This window comes from Lissotriton helveticus, chromosome 4_1 (assembly GCF_964261635.1).
Source record: "Lissotriton helveticus chromosome 4_1, aLisHel1.1, whole genome shotgun sequence".
NCBI lineage: Eukaryota > Metazoa > Chordata > Amphibia > Caudata > Salamandridae > Lissotriton > Lissotriton helveticus.
In genome coordinates, this window is record NC_136063.1 from 1818679209 (window position 1) to 1818695385 (window position 16177).

Sequence of the window (16177 nt, forward strand, 5' to 3'; positions counted from 1 at the left end):
ACAGTCATTGTTCTAAAGCGATTTCCAGCAGTTACCATGTTTCTTGCTTGGAAGTGCATAAAGATAACGGGGTTGCACTACAATCACACAATCCTGTCACGTCATAAACTCCGTGACATACTGAAGGAAAGTTCAACAAAAAAATATAAAAAGACGAAAGAAAACATTTAACATTTTTTGCAAATACTAAGTTATATTGCCCTTTTTCATTTATATTATGTGTGTATATAGTCAGCCTTAAACACAGTTGGTACATGGAGTGTCTGTAACTTAAGTAACATCTGCAGTGTCTTCAAATGATGATTAAATATGTGCTATGCCCCTTCCTTGACCAGACTGCGAGCTGTATCATTGTGTTCTCTAAAATGGTACATGTCACTTAACTGGCAGAGGAACCCAAACACCATTTCTCACTTTCTAGCTCATTTGTCATCAAATGGAATAACTAATAACTTTTTATATATGGTTTGCTTCTCTAAATATTTACTGTTTAAAATTATATGTTTGTACTTTGATATATGAACAATTTGTTGGACCATGTACCATTTTGTACAGATTAGGGATGCCGTAGCAGTAATTCAGTATTTGGTGTGGTTGGAGAAGAAGGTGCCAGAAGGAAAAGTGGACGAACGATCAGGAGCACGCTATGTAGAGGAACTACGAATGTTAGTAAGATATCAACCTTTTATTGACACAAATTTGTATCCTCTTCATCCTACCCCAATTGACTAAAAACAATAAATATCTGTTCCAATGTATAGTTTGTATCTAAAACACAAAACCCCAAAACTCTGAACATAATTAGTCTTGCTGCTAAAACCTAGTGCACTCCAATAGCAAACGGAACATTTTACGTATGTGATATATCTTCAAATACCTCAAATGAAGTTCAAATCTGTTGAAACGTTGTCTTCTGTATATTACCTGTTCCTCTTGCTCTGACCATAGGCGTTATGATGACGTATGTTGAAATGAGCAAGTCTGGGAATCAAAGGTGTAGCTTCCAGGGGGGGCAGAGTGTGGGGGGGGGGGTGACATTCCCTAAATGAAAGCATTCCCGGCTTGGAAGTTGGGTCCGGGGGCCCAGAGTCAGGTCTGTTGTATCTCCATCCTGATTTCATTTTTTTGATTGTACATTTAAATGTCTATAGGGGCAGGTTTACAAAAAAGTAGTAAATTGCCATAAATGAAAGTACTCATTGAATTGCAATCATACCCTAGGCCTGGGTGAATTTTAATTATACTGGCATAATTCGCATAATTTAAAGAGTTTTGGGTTACACTTGTTATGTGAAATTCAAGTAATGTTGCCATTACGCCACTTTGAGTAATTAAGCCCCATTCAATGTAAAAATGTACATAGAGTTCAGGGTATGAATCAGCTACAGCCCGTGGACGGAGTTACGGTGGGGCAGGAAGGCAGGGTGGGGTGCTAAAAACCGGAATATGGATAATTGCAGGTAAGTAAACAATTTAATGAATACAACTAATTTCGTAGCGCGAACTGCATCGCATTTTGCAATGCAGTGCGCGCTACGAAATTCGTTTTTATTAATTAAATTGTTTACTTACCGGCAATTATCCATATTCCGTTTTTTAGCACCCCCCACCCTGCCCCTCCCCCCGTCCCGCCTTCCTGCCCCACCTTAACTCCCTCCACGGGCCGTCGCTCGTATGAATTTACCACCAACATGCTGGAACAATAGAACACAGGTGGCTGTTGTTCACAGTGCTTTTGTTTGTGCTCTTTTTTTAGTGTAAAATGAGCAGTTGTCTCAAGGTATTTTATGCTAAAATCCCGAATTTGCATTCCAAGTAATTATGTGTAATGTGACGTAATTACAGACAAGCAAATTATGCAAATTTGTCATAGACACATCCTCATCAAACACCGAAAATGTGAAGAAAGGAATACTATTTGCTGCCATCGGCAGTTGCTCAGTGTAGCGTTACAACCCATATTTTTCAACTTACTATTTCATTCTAAACAGAGGCCCATCTGATGCTGATCAGTACTGACCCTAACCAAACCTTCATGGGAACAGTTCATCGCGAACCTCACTGGGTCGCCGTACGAACTACTGCTTTTTTAAGTTGGGAAATTTAGGATACCCTCCCCCCAACTCCTACCCACCGAATCTCACTAAAGTACGACCCTGAGGGAATGGGACATTAGGAGAACTTGTGGCTCTAGTCACCTGTTAACTTGAGGATTAGCAGTCTAGCCGGTTGCTCTCGACTCGTTTTGAGCTAAGGCTGATGATTTTATGTCAAGGCCAGAGGCAAAAATTATAGAATCTCCATTATTACCACCACACACAGCAGTCCCTTTAAAGAAATCGTTCCAGAGATCATAAACACACACAGCCTTCATTCTTTTTGCTGCAGCTCACTACAAGCAAGTATTATGTGTCTGTGTTGCCTTATGACTTGAGGTTTTGAATGATTGATAAACATTAGTGACTGGATGTTGTTTTCAAGGTGAGATTGGAGCTTTGTACAATTAATAGAGTTCAAGTTCAAGTTCAAGTTCAAGTTTATTATGTTTTCGGCTCTCAAAAGAGGGCCACATATAACAATCACATAACTATACACCAATAGATACAGAAAAATCACAATAAAAGCCGTTGAAGGATCACAACATGAACACTGGCCGAACAATCATCAAATAACATCTACAGGTTTCATTAATAAATATCTAAAAAACCCTTAAAAAAGTTAAAAATTTTGAAGCAAAACATTTCATTGGGTGGACAATAAAGGGCATGAAAGAAAAAATTTACATTAAGAATTCCTAATTGTAGACAAATAGATTTTAACCATTTAGAGCGCAATGGACGTAATGTAGGACAAATAAACAGAACATGATTTCGGTCCTGCACTGCCTTATTACAAAAGTTATATACAGGAGATGTTCCATACCACTTTGCTAAAAGTGAATTTAAAGGAAGCAAATCATGTCTTAAAAGGTACCATAGCCTTCGGACACGATGAGGGATATTCCAGGAAACATACTGTTGGGCCTGCTTTACTGAATACGTGCTTAGGAGTAAATCGCCACCCTTCTTTTCGTGTAAAGCAGTCATATCCAATTTAAAGCAGAGTTCCCAAGATGCATGTTTCAGCTGAGACTTTAGTTGAGAAGGAGAGAGTAAGAACAAAGTACTTTCGTCCAACTCTAACATTGTTACAGCTTTTCTAAAATTTTTTACTATTAATGAGAACTCGTTTAGATTGCCCAGCAGTTCCTTTTTAATATGTGCCCGTAAGGAACCCGATTCACCTCTGGCCAAACAGGCCACCCATCTTACCAGGGCAATCAACCCCTGTACCCAACAGCTCCGAAGGCCAAATTCCAGCCTGCATGCGGTCACGGAGCAAGCTGTATTAAAGGAAGAAATTCTTCTTAGAACCTTTCCCTCCATTAACTGCAAAAAACCCCAATGCCTTAACTCCACCAGTTCTATTCCGTAAAGCAGAGTTGCAGGGATTTTTGCTCTATACACTTCCAAAAATCGGGCAAAGTGTCTTTTCCCTGTAGCAGAATACAGGGAACATAACCCCATACCATGAGCCAATGCCTTACGCGAATTATGTTCAATATGGGGTTTTTCGCTTAGGTTTGCCGAGATTATTTTACCTAGAAAGGTGTAAGTTTTAACCACCTCTAGTCTCTGGCCTCCTATAGCCCATCCGAAGTTTACAGACCTACATTTTTTTCTTCCAGTAATGCACATGATTTTGCTTTTGGAGGCATTAATCTTCATAAAATGTGCTTCTGCAAATAAATGTAAAGCTTGCAGGCGATTAGACAAGCCCTTAGGAGTTAAGTCTAAAATGAGGATATCATCCGCATACATTAAAACAGAGATGGATGAACCTCCAACTACCGGGGCTAAACCAACACCTACAGCAATGGAAGCAGGTAGGTCCGCAATATATAATGAAAACAACATGGGGGCCAATAGACACCCCTGTTTTAATCCGTTCAAGGATGGGATAGTCTGTGAAAGACCCCTTTCTCCGCCTTGTAACACCTTACACCAGGTATTCGAGTGAAGGGATCTTACAAATTCCAGTAGATGGGGCGGCATACCCAATACAGCAAGCTTTCTCCACAGCGTCGGACGGTCCACCTTGTCAAACGCTGCGGAGAAGTCTATGAATGCCGCGTATACTCCACCTCCTCGCACTCGTACATACTTGTCCATAATCACTTGAAGACCAGTTAATTTATCAAGTGTACCATGCTCTTTACGGAACCCAGTCTGTTCCAAAGGTAAAATACTATTTGCCTCCACCCAATCCGTAATTAATATTAGAAGACACTTAGCAAAAACTTTTCCGATAGAATCCAGAAGAGCTATCAAACGGTAGTTCATGGGTTTGTCCCGCTCTCCCTTCTTAAATAAGGGTATTAATATACTTCCCCTCCAGGATGTAGGAACTGATCTAAGTGAAAAGCAGGCTTTAAACAAAGGGAAAAGAATCCTGCTCCAAGTAAAAACATCCTGCTTCAGTACTGAAATGGGCAACTCGTCCGGACCCATTGCTCCGGAAGAGCGCATACTCTTAATCGCCGAAGCAATGGATTTCTCAGATGGAGGATCCATAGTAAACCCACTGTCCAATACAAGGTCACTGTCCTCACCCTCTACGCCATTTGATGCATACAAATTCAATATAAATGAGATCCAAACATATTCAGGAATAGAAATGGGAATAGGGGAAGTTCTTGCACCACATCCCTTACCAATTATGGACCAGAATTCTCTAGATTTACCATAGACAGAAGCCTCCCTTAAACTAATCCAGAGTGAGTCTTCTTTTTCTTTTTTAAATTTTGCTCTCACTCTGGTCCTCCTTCTTTTTAGTAAGGATGACTTATTAGCAGTTTCCGTGGATCTAAAAAGAAATTGTTGCCTCACTAATTTATTTATTTCTTTATTTAATGGCAATAATAAACTAGGAACAAAAGTCACTTTCCTAGAATATCTAGGCTTCTTTGCAGTCGCAGTAAGCTTCTTCATAAAGTTTTCAAAATGAAAGAATTCCATACCCTGCCATTCTTTTAGTTCAAGTAAGGTTTGTGCAAGAATGTTTTGCAAACCCTTCATAGTAGTCGGGTTCCAGAAACATCTACCGGACTTACAAAGAAGAGAAACTCCTCTAGTACTTAAAGACCAGGAATCCGTGACCGGAGGTTGTAATGAAAGAGTTATACTGGTCACGTTATGATCGCTCATAGGAGTTTGAGAGACCATTATATCCTGAATAAAGGAGAAAGAGTCATAGTCCGTAATTACATAGTCAAGGATGGATTCACCCTTAGGGGACCTATGAGTAAATTTAGCAGGGGTATCAGATGGCATCCTCTCATTTACAATTAACCCCTCTAGATAGCTAAGTTCTTCTAACATTATCTTTCCTCTTTTGCTAGTTTTTATTTTAATTGGGAAGATAGATTGGGGTATATTATATGCCTCTTCTTTAAACTTATTTCTGAACAAGTCTACGCTTGAGTTAGAAACTTTGCTATTCAGATCGCCCACGAGTAGAATATAAGGGGGCTGGTCAAGCTCTAATAGTTGTTTAACATAAGAAAACATTTGCTTCAATACAGTATTAAAACCATCTTCAGGCGGAATGTATGCATTAATAATTACCAGGGAATACTGGCTACCTACACTGGCTAGTTTATTAATAGTTATTGCTTGAAAAAGGTTACTTGTGTCAACATAATGGGAAAATTGTCATTGTAATGAATTAGACAGGAGGCAGGCAATTCCCCCTTTTGCGTGACCTTTTTTCGCTGGCGTGGCTGCTGCCTCAAGCACAAAGTTATCTTTCCCACCATACAAAATACTTTTACACCAGGTTTCTTGAATGCATATCACATCCGCATTCAGAGTAAATAAAAAGTCAAGTTTCTCCGGTCTATTATGCAACCCTGCTGCATTCCAGGATATAACTTTTAATTGACTGCTAAAGATGTTGAAACAGTCTTGGATTATCCGTAATATTATTAGACAAGACTGCTGGAAGCCAATTCCACCGATGATTATCCTCAGTTATATAAGCAATCAGGTTCAAGGGGGTGGGTAGAACCTGGGAAACCATACGTTTACCTCTTGAGACCCAGATTTTTAAATCTTTATTGGATGTGGACATATTTTCCTGCCTAAAGCCAAACTTTGTGGCCCCCTCTCTAGGGAAAATATCCTTTCCCGTATGAGAAAAGGGTAACACATCAATCCCTCTACATTGGAACGATTCCGCCTGTTGTAGTACAAGATTAGCTATTATTTTAGAATAGAATTTTACCCGTACACGTAGACCATTTTCATACCCTACTAAAGAAACCAAGTCAATGTCACTCGACTGAATAAGTTTTAAACATTCAATATCCTTAAAACAATTAAGCAACCATGACCTGTTTAGGTATAAGTCAGAGTCAAATAAGGGCAAAAAGTCCAAAGTCAGGGTATCCACATAAGAATTAGGAGCTTTAAACTGTACAGAAGGAGAATTTGTAGCAACATCAACCGGCAACCGAAAAATAGGCGCTGATGGGTTAAGTGCCCCTGGTACAACAGGAGTAGTTCTTGTCACCTCTTCAATTGGAGCGATGGGCAATAATGCATAATCCTCTTGATAAGGGGCTCCCCCAGCATTGGCACAAATATTAAGTGGACATTTGACTACAGAACCAATAGTACAAACAGCAGCCTTATTAGAAAAAGTGTCCAATAAAGATTTATCTTCAATATCTACAACATCATGTTCTTCTGTATTTATATGTTTTTGAAAAATGATTTGCCTCTGTTTTTTCTTCTTGTACTTACGAACAGGTTTCCTATTTTTCCCTTTATTCTTTCTACTTTTTTCTTTATCTTTTCCATTTACATCAAGATTCACTTCAGGCTCCTTTTTATCAAGGGTGAAAATTGGGAATAACTCATTTCCAACGTTTAAGTCCACATCCAACAAACTTTCTTCCTTTAGGATAGGTTCTGATACCTTCATACAATTTGAAACAGATGGAATAGGCATCCCTGAGGACTCATGTTTGTCAACCACTACTGGCATACCTGCAGGAGCATTTTTTTCCAATAAATTATTGCTATGCAAAGCATTCTGCAAGACAATCTCCGGGGCAGGAGTAGTACCATTTTCTGTGCTTTTTGCCAATAATACTTTCAATATCTGTGTAACTGAGTCCAAGGTGCAGTCAGAGCTCCCAACAAATTTGCCCAATAAAGACAATATGGAAGCCAGTAAATGTTCTAGTGCTATCAAGGAATCAGAGATAGGTCTATCATCTTTTGGAAACCCAGACGCGGTGATGGGGCAAATACCGGATAGATTAAGTAGTGAGCTCCTAGAATCATTCTGCATTGAAGGAATGTCATTAGATGTTATAGAAGGAGTACTACTATATAGCAATAATCCTGACGGCGTGGCTCCAATTGCTGTCTTACTGGGATCCAGATGTTTCAGATTTCCATCCTCCATATAGCGACCACATAATTCAAGGTCAATACTGGACAAAAAAGACTCTCCTTTTATAGCCACGTCAGGACATTCTGCACCACTAGGAATGTTAGGCAGAGGTGCTTTCGTATCTGTTATCCTATTATCAGGCTGCTCTCCCCCTAAAGTGCATACTGGGAGATTAGCAGCAATAATTATTGGCTGGGGGAACAAGTTGTTTATAGAGGCTGACTCAGAGTTGGAATCTTTTTCCACATCAGGCGGTGCACCCACCAAAGGCACCATCTCAGAACCAGCAACTACCGGGACTGCCAAAGACTTATCAACGGGTTTTTCCCATAATTTCAGTAACTGCATCTGTCCCTTCAATAACACACTGTTGTCATATTTATTCCTCAGGGGGTTAGATCTGGTTTTTATACATGACCTCCCCCCTAGAACTCTTCCAGAGCGTAATTTCTTTGCAGTCATCATAAACGGAGAAGTAACCAAGCAGCAGGATATTGCTCCGAAGATATATATATAAATAACAATAACTAGTCCTTATAATGAATCCTTGGAGAAGCTGACAATAGTTGCTCGGCCAGTATTCAGAGATATCTCCTTCAAAGCGACACACCTCGGATCACTAAATTAACTAACATACAATGAAAGTAACAGGGCCCAGCCCAGCCTACCTCGGCCACTGAGGGCCCGCCCTTTGCCCGGGCTTAGCCCCGGGCGCTCCCGCGCGCTCCCGCGACACGGGTAGTGCCGGTGGTTTTGAAGGCGCCTCCGGGCGCTCCTGCGTCACTTCCTGCCCCCGAGTGCTGGGGCACCTGGGAGATGTAGTCTCCCTCCGCTCGGCGGCCGCGTTTGGAACTGCGGCGGCGGGAGGGAGACAAGTCAAGCTAGCGGCGAGTCCTTCGCTGGAATAGTGAAGGCAAGGTGAGTGTCCAAAGTTCCCTCGCAAAGAAATTACAACCGCTCCACCGGTGGTGCCGGTGGTTTTGAAGGCGCCTCCGGGCGCTCCTGCGTCACTTCCTGTCCCCGAGTGCTGGGGCACCTGGGAGATGTAGTCTCCCTCCGCTCGGCGGCCGCGTTTGGAACTGCGGCGGCGGGAGGGAGACAAGTCAAGCTAGCGGCGAGTCCTTCGCTGGAATAGTGAAGGCAAGGTGAGTGTCCAAAGTTCCCTCGCAAAGAAATTAATAGAGTATTTTTAATTTAGAAAGTTATGGGTTTTGAACTCAAGGAGTTTAACAATCGCAGGTCAGTTTTTATGTCTAGCTTTTTGCCAAACCTTTTGGTTTTAGTAAATTAATACCTATACTACACTTACTAAAAGGGGCTTTCAGCTACCTCTCTCCATCCGTTGGCCAGTTGTTGTGTCATTGCATTCTTCTTCCCACAACTACGCAAAACAGAATGGTCAATGAGTCAACCTGCTGAAGCCACTGGTTGAAAATCCCTCTGAGGAACGGTATTTTGCTCTTACAAAAGATGTACCTCTGCACACAAGGTAGTTGTCTCAGTGCCAGGGGTTTTATTTTTACCGTATAATTTCTTTAGTGTTGCCTGATTGATAGCAGGACGCCTTTGAGGTGAACACAGGCACATTTCAGCTTTATCACTTCCTGTCTCCTGCCAATGGGGCTGCAAATTTCGTTTTCAGATGCCTTTTTTCATCCGACTGCAGCGAATTTCACGTGCTACCATATCGTATCCCTAAACTCAGTTTCAGAGCGGTTCTTTAATAAACATTGCCCTGGAGTAAAACCAACTTTATTGTTTTGAATTTGCAGCTCACGTTTAATGCTTTTATTTAAAGATAGGTGAGGTGCAACTTTGGTTTTAATATCCAATTTGTTATCCTGTAAACCCTGTATACATCTTCTTTCTTTTTTCTTTTCTTCTTTCCTTTTTTCTTTTCTTCTTTCCTTCTTTCTTAACAGTTTTCTTCCTTCTTTTTCCCTCTATTTTTCCCCTCATTGCTTTTCCTTTCCTTCTTTCCTTTTGTCCTTCTTTTCTAAAGGCCTTCCTTCATTCCTCCCTTACTTCCTTCCACATTTCAATATTTCCTTTGTTCTTTCGTTCTTTCTTTCCATCTTTCTTTCTTTTGTGTATTCCTTTTTTCTTTCTTACCTTCTTTCTTCTTTTTTTCTTCTTTGTTCTTTTGTTCTTTCATTCTTTCCATTCGTATTTCCTTCTTTCCATCATTCTTTCCTTTTTTCTTCTTCTTTTTTAGTATTTTCCTTTCTTCATCCTTTTTGCCTTTTTTCTTTCATTCTTTCTCTCCTTCATTCGTTAATTCTTTCCTTCTGTCTTCCTCATTTGCCTTCTTTTGTTTTTCTTTCTTTCCTTTCATTCCTTCTTTCTTTCCCTTTACCTTCTTTCATTCTTTCTTTTTTACCTTTTTTCATCCATTTTTCCTTCATCTTTCTTCTTCACTGTATTATCTTCCTTCTTTTACTCATTCTTTCTTTCCTTCTTTGTCTCTTGTCTTCTTTACTCTTTCTTTCTCGCTTTCTCTACTCTTTCTTTCTTTCTCTCTTTTTTACCATCCTTCTCTTTTTTTGTTTTTAATAATGACAACTATAAGTTAAGAGCATGTTGCCTTTTCACAAGGAGCACATTCCCACAAAAAGTAGTTTCCATCAGTGCCCGGGATCACTATGGTAATGTGTACTTTTTTTAGACCACATTCTTTTCCGTTGGCCAGTGTTTTTTTGGGTGCTTGATGAGGGCCTAGTAGACTCCCAAACAATAACAAATCTGCACAATTAGTGACAAAACAAGAATTGTCAAAAGGCTGCTGGCCAACCTATTGGCTTTGCCAATGTTTGTTGTAATTGTCTCTTGGTCTGGACATCATCTTTAAATTCAGAATGTTTCAATTTAACAAGATTACAGTGATATTACTTTGTTATCTAGTGAAACTGTTTTGGGTTGGCCCACATAGCAGGCATGGTTTTGAGTTGAGCCACATGGCCGGCAATGTTTAAATTCTGAAGCCCTTATTGTTGTGTCGGCTCCAGTGGCTGTTCTTGCACAAGCTGGATGTGTTGATCTTTAAGCACAAGCAAGTATACAAGCTGGAAGGAAGACATTTTTGATTTGATGTAGATGATTTATGTGGAACGATGGAAGTAGAAATTGCTGTATAGTGGTAGATATTTAGTATCGAAGATACTGCTGACTGCATTGTGGAGCCAAAACAGTACAGTGTATTGTGTATTGTGGCAGGTGAACATATGTGAATGGAACCTGACGACAATTACGTGTGCTGACAGATCAGTATTAGAAGTTGTTTGCAATGTTGAACTGATTTCATAGACTGTCATCATCCACAAAGATAAACCATGAGAAAAAGATTAGAATATTTTAAATGTTCAACTTTGTTTCTATACTATTGAAAGGGTGAGTCTGAGTGACAGTGTAGCACTAAACTGCGGTTATAATAATGTTGAGTACCAGTGAGAAGGTTGTACTCGACTGTCTGGCATTTCTGGGTTTAGAAGATGTCCCTGTGCTGAGGGGGGCCAGGAGATATAAGAACAGCAGGAACATATGAGGATACACATTGTGCGTGGAAATGTGTCTGATTATTTACCGTATATTCTTATTAGGACTGTTGTGAGGTTACGTGTGCCCCCAGTGAAAAGAGTTACTTTACTGTGTACCCTAAAGTGATAAAGTTACCCTTAGTGGTGAGCAGGTACTCTATTCCCTTATCATAAAGAGGTGTCAATCGTTGCCACATGACTTGTTTGAATAGGATAATAGTAGGGATAGCGGTGGTATTTTAACCTATGCCCTTGTCTATGCTTTTCTTCAACCAGCAATGGTTGACCCACAGGATATGGGGAAGGCAAAGTGGACTCAGAAGCTCGGCTACAAAGAATTCCGCCAAAAGCACTCTCTTGGTCTTTTCATAAGACTAGATTTATTCAGTTAATATAATTGAGGCTTCCGATTTTCAATTTTTACTGCTTTTTATAGATAACTACAGACAGAAAACAAGGTGTTTCCTGTCTGTATTTATTTTTAAAAGCGGAAAAATACTGAAAATGGTGCTTCTTGTGAGAAACTCCCCATGCTGTCTTTCATGAATTCTAGGCAACAGCTGAGCAGGCAGACAGCATGGAGGGTTAAAATACAGGATGAGATTTCCTTAAATACAAGCATATGTTAACATATATTTGTAGTATGATGCTAATATGTACCTGTGAGTGTAGTCTTTTGTTATACGTGGCTGCTTAATTTTATAAAACATTACAGCCATCCGTGTTTGAGTGCACGTCAGTGAATTATATAAACGTGGAAATATACCATTTTACATCTACATTTATTCTTGAAACACAAAATAAATATGGCTAAATGCCAATAAGATGGCCAACATAAATATTGATAAATACAGATGGAAAAGTTAAAAAAAATTAATACCATAAAACCAGCAGCCCTAAATTTAATTAACATTACTGTAGTAATGCAAGTCAAATTCAAAGAGCATAATCAAAAAGCCAAATCATTAGATTCAGCAAAAGAGCGTTCTGCACAACAAGGCGAAAGTGTGCTCAGCGAGCTAGTAAAAATTGCCCAAGGCATGTGTGCCTGTAAAATGAGTTAAGTGAGCTACTTGCCAATAAATATTATTCTTCCTATACTGTATTTAACAGTACAAAACATTTAATTCCAAAACCAAGTACTGCAGTGTTCTGTGAACTAAGTTGTGTGAATTGAGTGTGGGAAATGCTCAGTCAAAAGTGCAATACGAGTGACATGCTCTGCAGATTCTGTTTCCAGCTGGTGTAGTGTTCCAATGTGCCCTGTAGACCTGTATTGGTAAAGTTAGAAGCCTGGTCTTCAGAACATTTGCCCAGACCGGCTTTCAGGTATGGTTGGCATAGAGTGACAAGGCCCTCTGCGCCGCAGATGGCTCTGATCCTTTCGATGTCCTGGTTCCTTGAAATGATCTTTCCCAGCTTTTTTAGCGGGTTCTTTATGCAGGTCGTTGGCAGTTGAATGACCGTTGTGAGATCAGCTGTCAGGCACAGTGTACTATTAGCTGACACAAGGTACCTTGCCCATCGACTAGTATTGTCCGTGAAGGCTATTTGGAGTGCTTTCCTCAAGGTACCTGGGCTTGCCTTAATCACATGATGATACAGTTTCACTATATCTTTTTTACTTTCTATGTCCATTGTTGTTGACAAGAATGTACACTGTTTGTGTCACAATTGCATCTGCAGAGAAACAGACAAAAAGATAGACAATAAATCAGTGCAAGCTCGATCTGAATGTATTGTTGAAGGTGTTTTGACCCTTGTTCAATAATAGAATCAAGGCCATGAAAGAGGTGAAAATAGGACTAGAAACGTGTCCACTATCTTGGTGAACAATGATCACATGTTTGTAATTATAGCAGAAAGTGCACATTTAAATTGTAAGTTCTATCCATATTTTCAATAACCAGATATTTACAGAAAAAATATATATGTTACTATTATGCATATTGTCTCAGTTAATTGCAGTGGCATGTACAGAAGCTGCTGTGCATTGGTTGCCTCTAGAAGTGCAAACATAAAGAAATGACTCATGTGCCAGGGGCCATGAAAGAGGTGCAAATAGGACTAGTAATTTGGTTAACACCTTGATGGTACATACATAAATAGGTAAGGGCTATGGCAGGATAAACACATTTGTAAGTATAGGAGAATAAACACAGGGTTGAAATTGTAAATCCCATAGATATATTCAATAACCAGAGATTTTCAAAAAAGCACAAGTTATTAATATGCATATTGTCTCAGTTAACAGCAGAGACTTAAGCAGAGGACACATAATGATATTATATTAAAGAAGCTCATTCTCCCACTCCGTTGAGGCCTGAGTTCAAGCAGTCACTCGCAGAAATCATTTAAATTCTTCTTTATTTAGTAGCAGTGGAATGCTGCCACCTCTGCTGGGTGGAGTTTTCATTGAGATGGCTTGCCATTGGAGATCCTTTATGGTATGATGAGTCCATGAGAAATGCTCTACCAGGGTTGCTGACATAACCATGCACCATGGATGGCTCCTGTGTTGACTAATCCTAATGCGTATCGTCTGAGGTATCTGGCCAATATACACAAGACCACACCGACAAGTTATGGCATATATCACATATATCACATGGTGTTGCAATTTGAGAACTGTTTTAATGTGCGGATCACATTGTCATGTCTCAAAGGTAAAGCAACAAATGCTGCACTAAATTGTCCAATAATTGGCAGGATTCCCCATAGGTCATTGGTGTTTCCCTCAGGATTATGGTGCGATAATGCTGCTCAAACTAGATGGACTTTTAGGTTTTTTCCTTTGCGGAATGCAAAGATTGGCTTTTCAAGTGCAAGATCATCAGCATTTAGCATATTCCAGTTCCTAAAAATAAATTGTTTTGCCTTGCTTAAAATGAATGAGAATGTGGTTATACAAATTACTTTGTCATCTTTGTCTTTCTTTTTTGGTGTTAATAAAGCCTCTTTTGTTAAAGATCTTTTTACCAGCTTCTGTCTATCAGTTTCTGAGAAAGTGTTTCTGCTTCCATGAAGAAATATTTTTTATATTTAGACATATGCTTCTGATTCTGAGGAATTGAGAACATTTTGCTTATGGATGATCATTGGAATATGCAAAATGTATTTACTCTGTCAGTTTGTGGTATAAAGTGGTGCACTATTCACCTTGCCTGCTCTAATTAAAAGGGCAAGAAATGATATCATGGACTTGCTGCTTTGAGATGTGAAATGCAGTCATTTGTAGTTTGTGTGTTGGCATTCAATAAATGTGGACAGCTGGCTTTTGTCTCCTTGCCATATCAAGAAAATGACAGCAATATAATGTTTCTACTAAAGTATGTGGAAAGGACTGGAGCCGATAAGAATAGTCTCTGATCCTATGTTGTTCATAAAAATAATAGCAAGTTGGGAGCGAAAATCCCTCCCATTGATTTCCCTTTCGTCTGTTGGCAATAGAGACTGTCAAAAAGAAAAGAAAATTGTTAGCTCCAACTGGAGTAACTCTATGATGAACAATGTGGGTACTTGGTGATGCCTACGTTTTGTATTTAATGTTTTCTCTATAACTGTTATACTCTAAATCTGGAGGATCAATATTCAGGGTTACCAAGATGGATTATTGTATTTTGCCCATGTTTGATTTACTATTTTAATTTGCATTCCATGTTTGTCGGTTTTTTGTTTATGTATGTTTCTATATGTGTTATAGTGTTTTGAATACTCAGGCCTAAATTTCATCTGTCCTGATGATGATCCTTTTATTCGAATGAGGATCGAACTGCCATCAACAATGAATTCAGATCCAGCTTGCATTGACTTGTTGTATGTCTTATGGGCTGTATCTCTTCAAATACAATGGTGACACAAGCAGTGTACTTTCTTGTCACAGGTATTACACCTTGGCCTGAGCACTTCCCTCATTGTATTCATGTCACTTTGTTCAGAGTACACTGCAGTACTTGGTTTTGGAATTTTATTTATGGATGGAGTATTATATATTAAAAACATTGTTTTAATTTGCATATGTTGTTTAGCATTTTGTGTTACCTTTTCTACCTATGGACCACTGTTGTTTCATAAAATGTATTAATGGGTGTTCAAAGCTTTATTTCGCTATGCACAAAGATATAATAAAAGCACATACAAAGATTAAAAGAAAAACCACAGTTCATAAATCTTACATTTTACAGGGTTAGTTACAGTAAAAACATTCATGTTACAATAAATAAATTAAGAGGCATATTAAACATTAGCAGCTTTGTGGAATTAAAACATTTGATTAAAAACTAAGTCATCTCATAGATTTTGCTCTAATTACCCATACCCAGCTCAGAAATTTGGCAACCCCACAGACTAAGCATGTGCTAGTGTCAGTCTTAAGTATTCTCAAAGCTACGGAATGATTCCTGGTTCCGAGCAAAAGACATGCAGGTTTTAGCCATTTCTGTCTCGGTTTCGCATAGGCTGGGCATGCAAAAAAAACATGAGCGATGCTTTCAGTGACGCCCTCACAAGTTGGGCAGTCAGGTGGGGTTTGGTACGGGGGCTTCCACTTACAGGTGTAATCGTGTAAAGGTAGGTTTCCCAGCCTGAACTGGATAAACAGCGATCTATCCCTTGGTTTTTTGATGAAATCCAAGTAAGGCTCCAAGCGAGGCTTGGGTTTATGCTGTTTAAACTCTTCGGTCAGCCTTCCTTGGTTTGAGTCCCTTAGATCTTGCTCGTCCACCCAATTCCAGTAGACTCGCTTAAGTTCAGGCTTGGATAAGGGAACTCTATGCTCCCAATTGGTTGGCAAACCAGTGTCGTTCAAAAGCTTCTTAATGTTACGGATCCAGCTGACTTTGTGGGAGCCATTGAGATTCATAACCTCTATCAAACCATCAAGGTACTTAGAGAGCTCAGGGGTCCGCCATAGCCTAGCCCAATATAAAAGAGGTCGTAGCCTGGCTAGGTCACGGATAGAGCGGCGACCCAGATCGCTCAGTAATGGTTTGATGGGGGTGCCCATTGGAAGGGATACCAGCTCTCTAAGGAACTTATTCTCAGAAGTGGTGAGGCCGCTAATGCATTCGAAGCCCCACAGCTCTGCACCATAGAGGGCGCTGCCCACAGCCTTGTATTAATACATAACATGTTGTTAGCAA

At 39.7% G+C, this 16177-nt stretch overlaps 1 protein-coding gene across 1 annotated transcript in view; it reads left to right on the top strand.

Moving 5' to 3' along the window:
* The window catches only part of XPNPEP2 (X-prolyl aminopeptidase 2), a 472549-nt gene that overhangs the window by 212667 nt on the left and 243705 nt on the right, over nt 1-16177 (top strand). The window contains exon 12 of the mRNA XM_078688442.1: nt 556-665. Coding sequence (XP_078544568.1) covers nt 556-665 — 110 coding nt within the window. The remainder of the gene's footprint in view (nt 1-555; nt 666-16177) is intronic.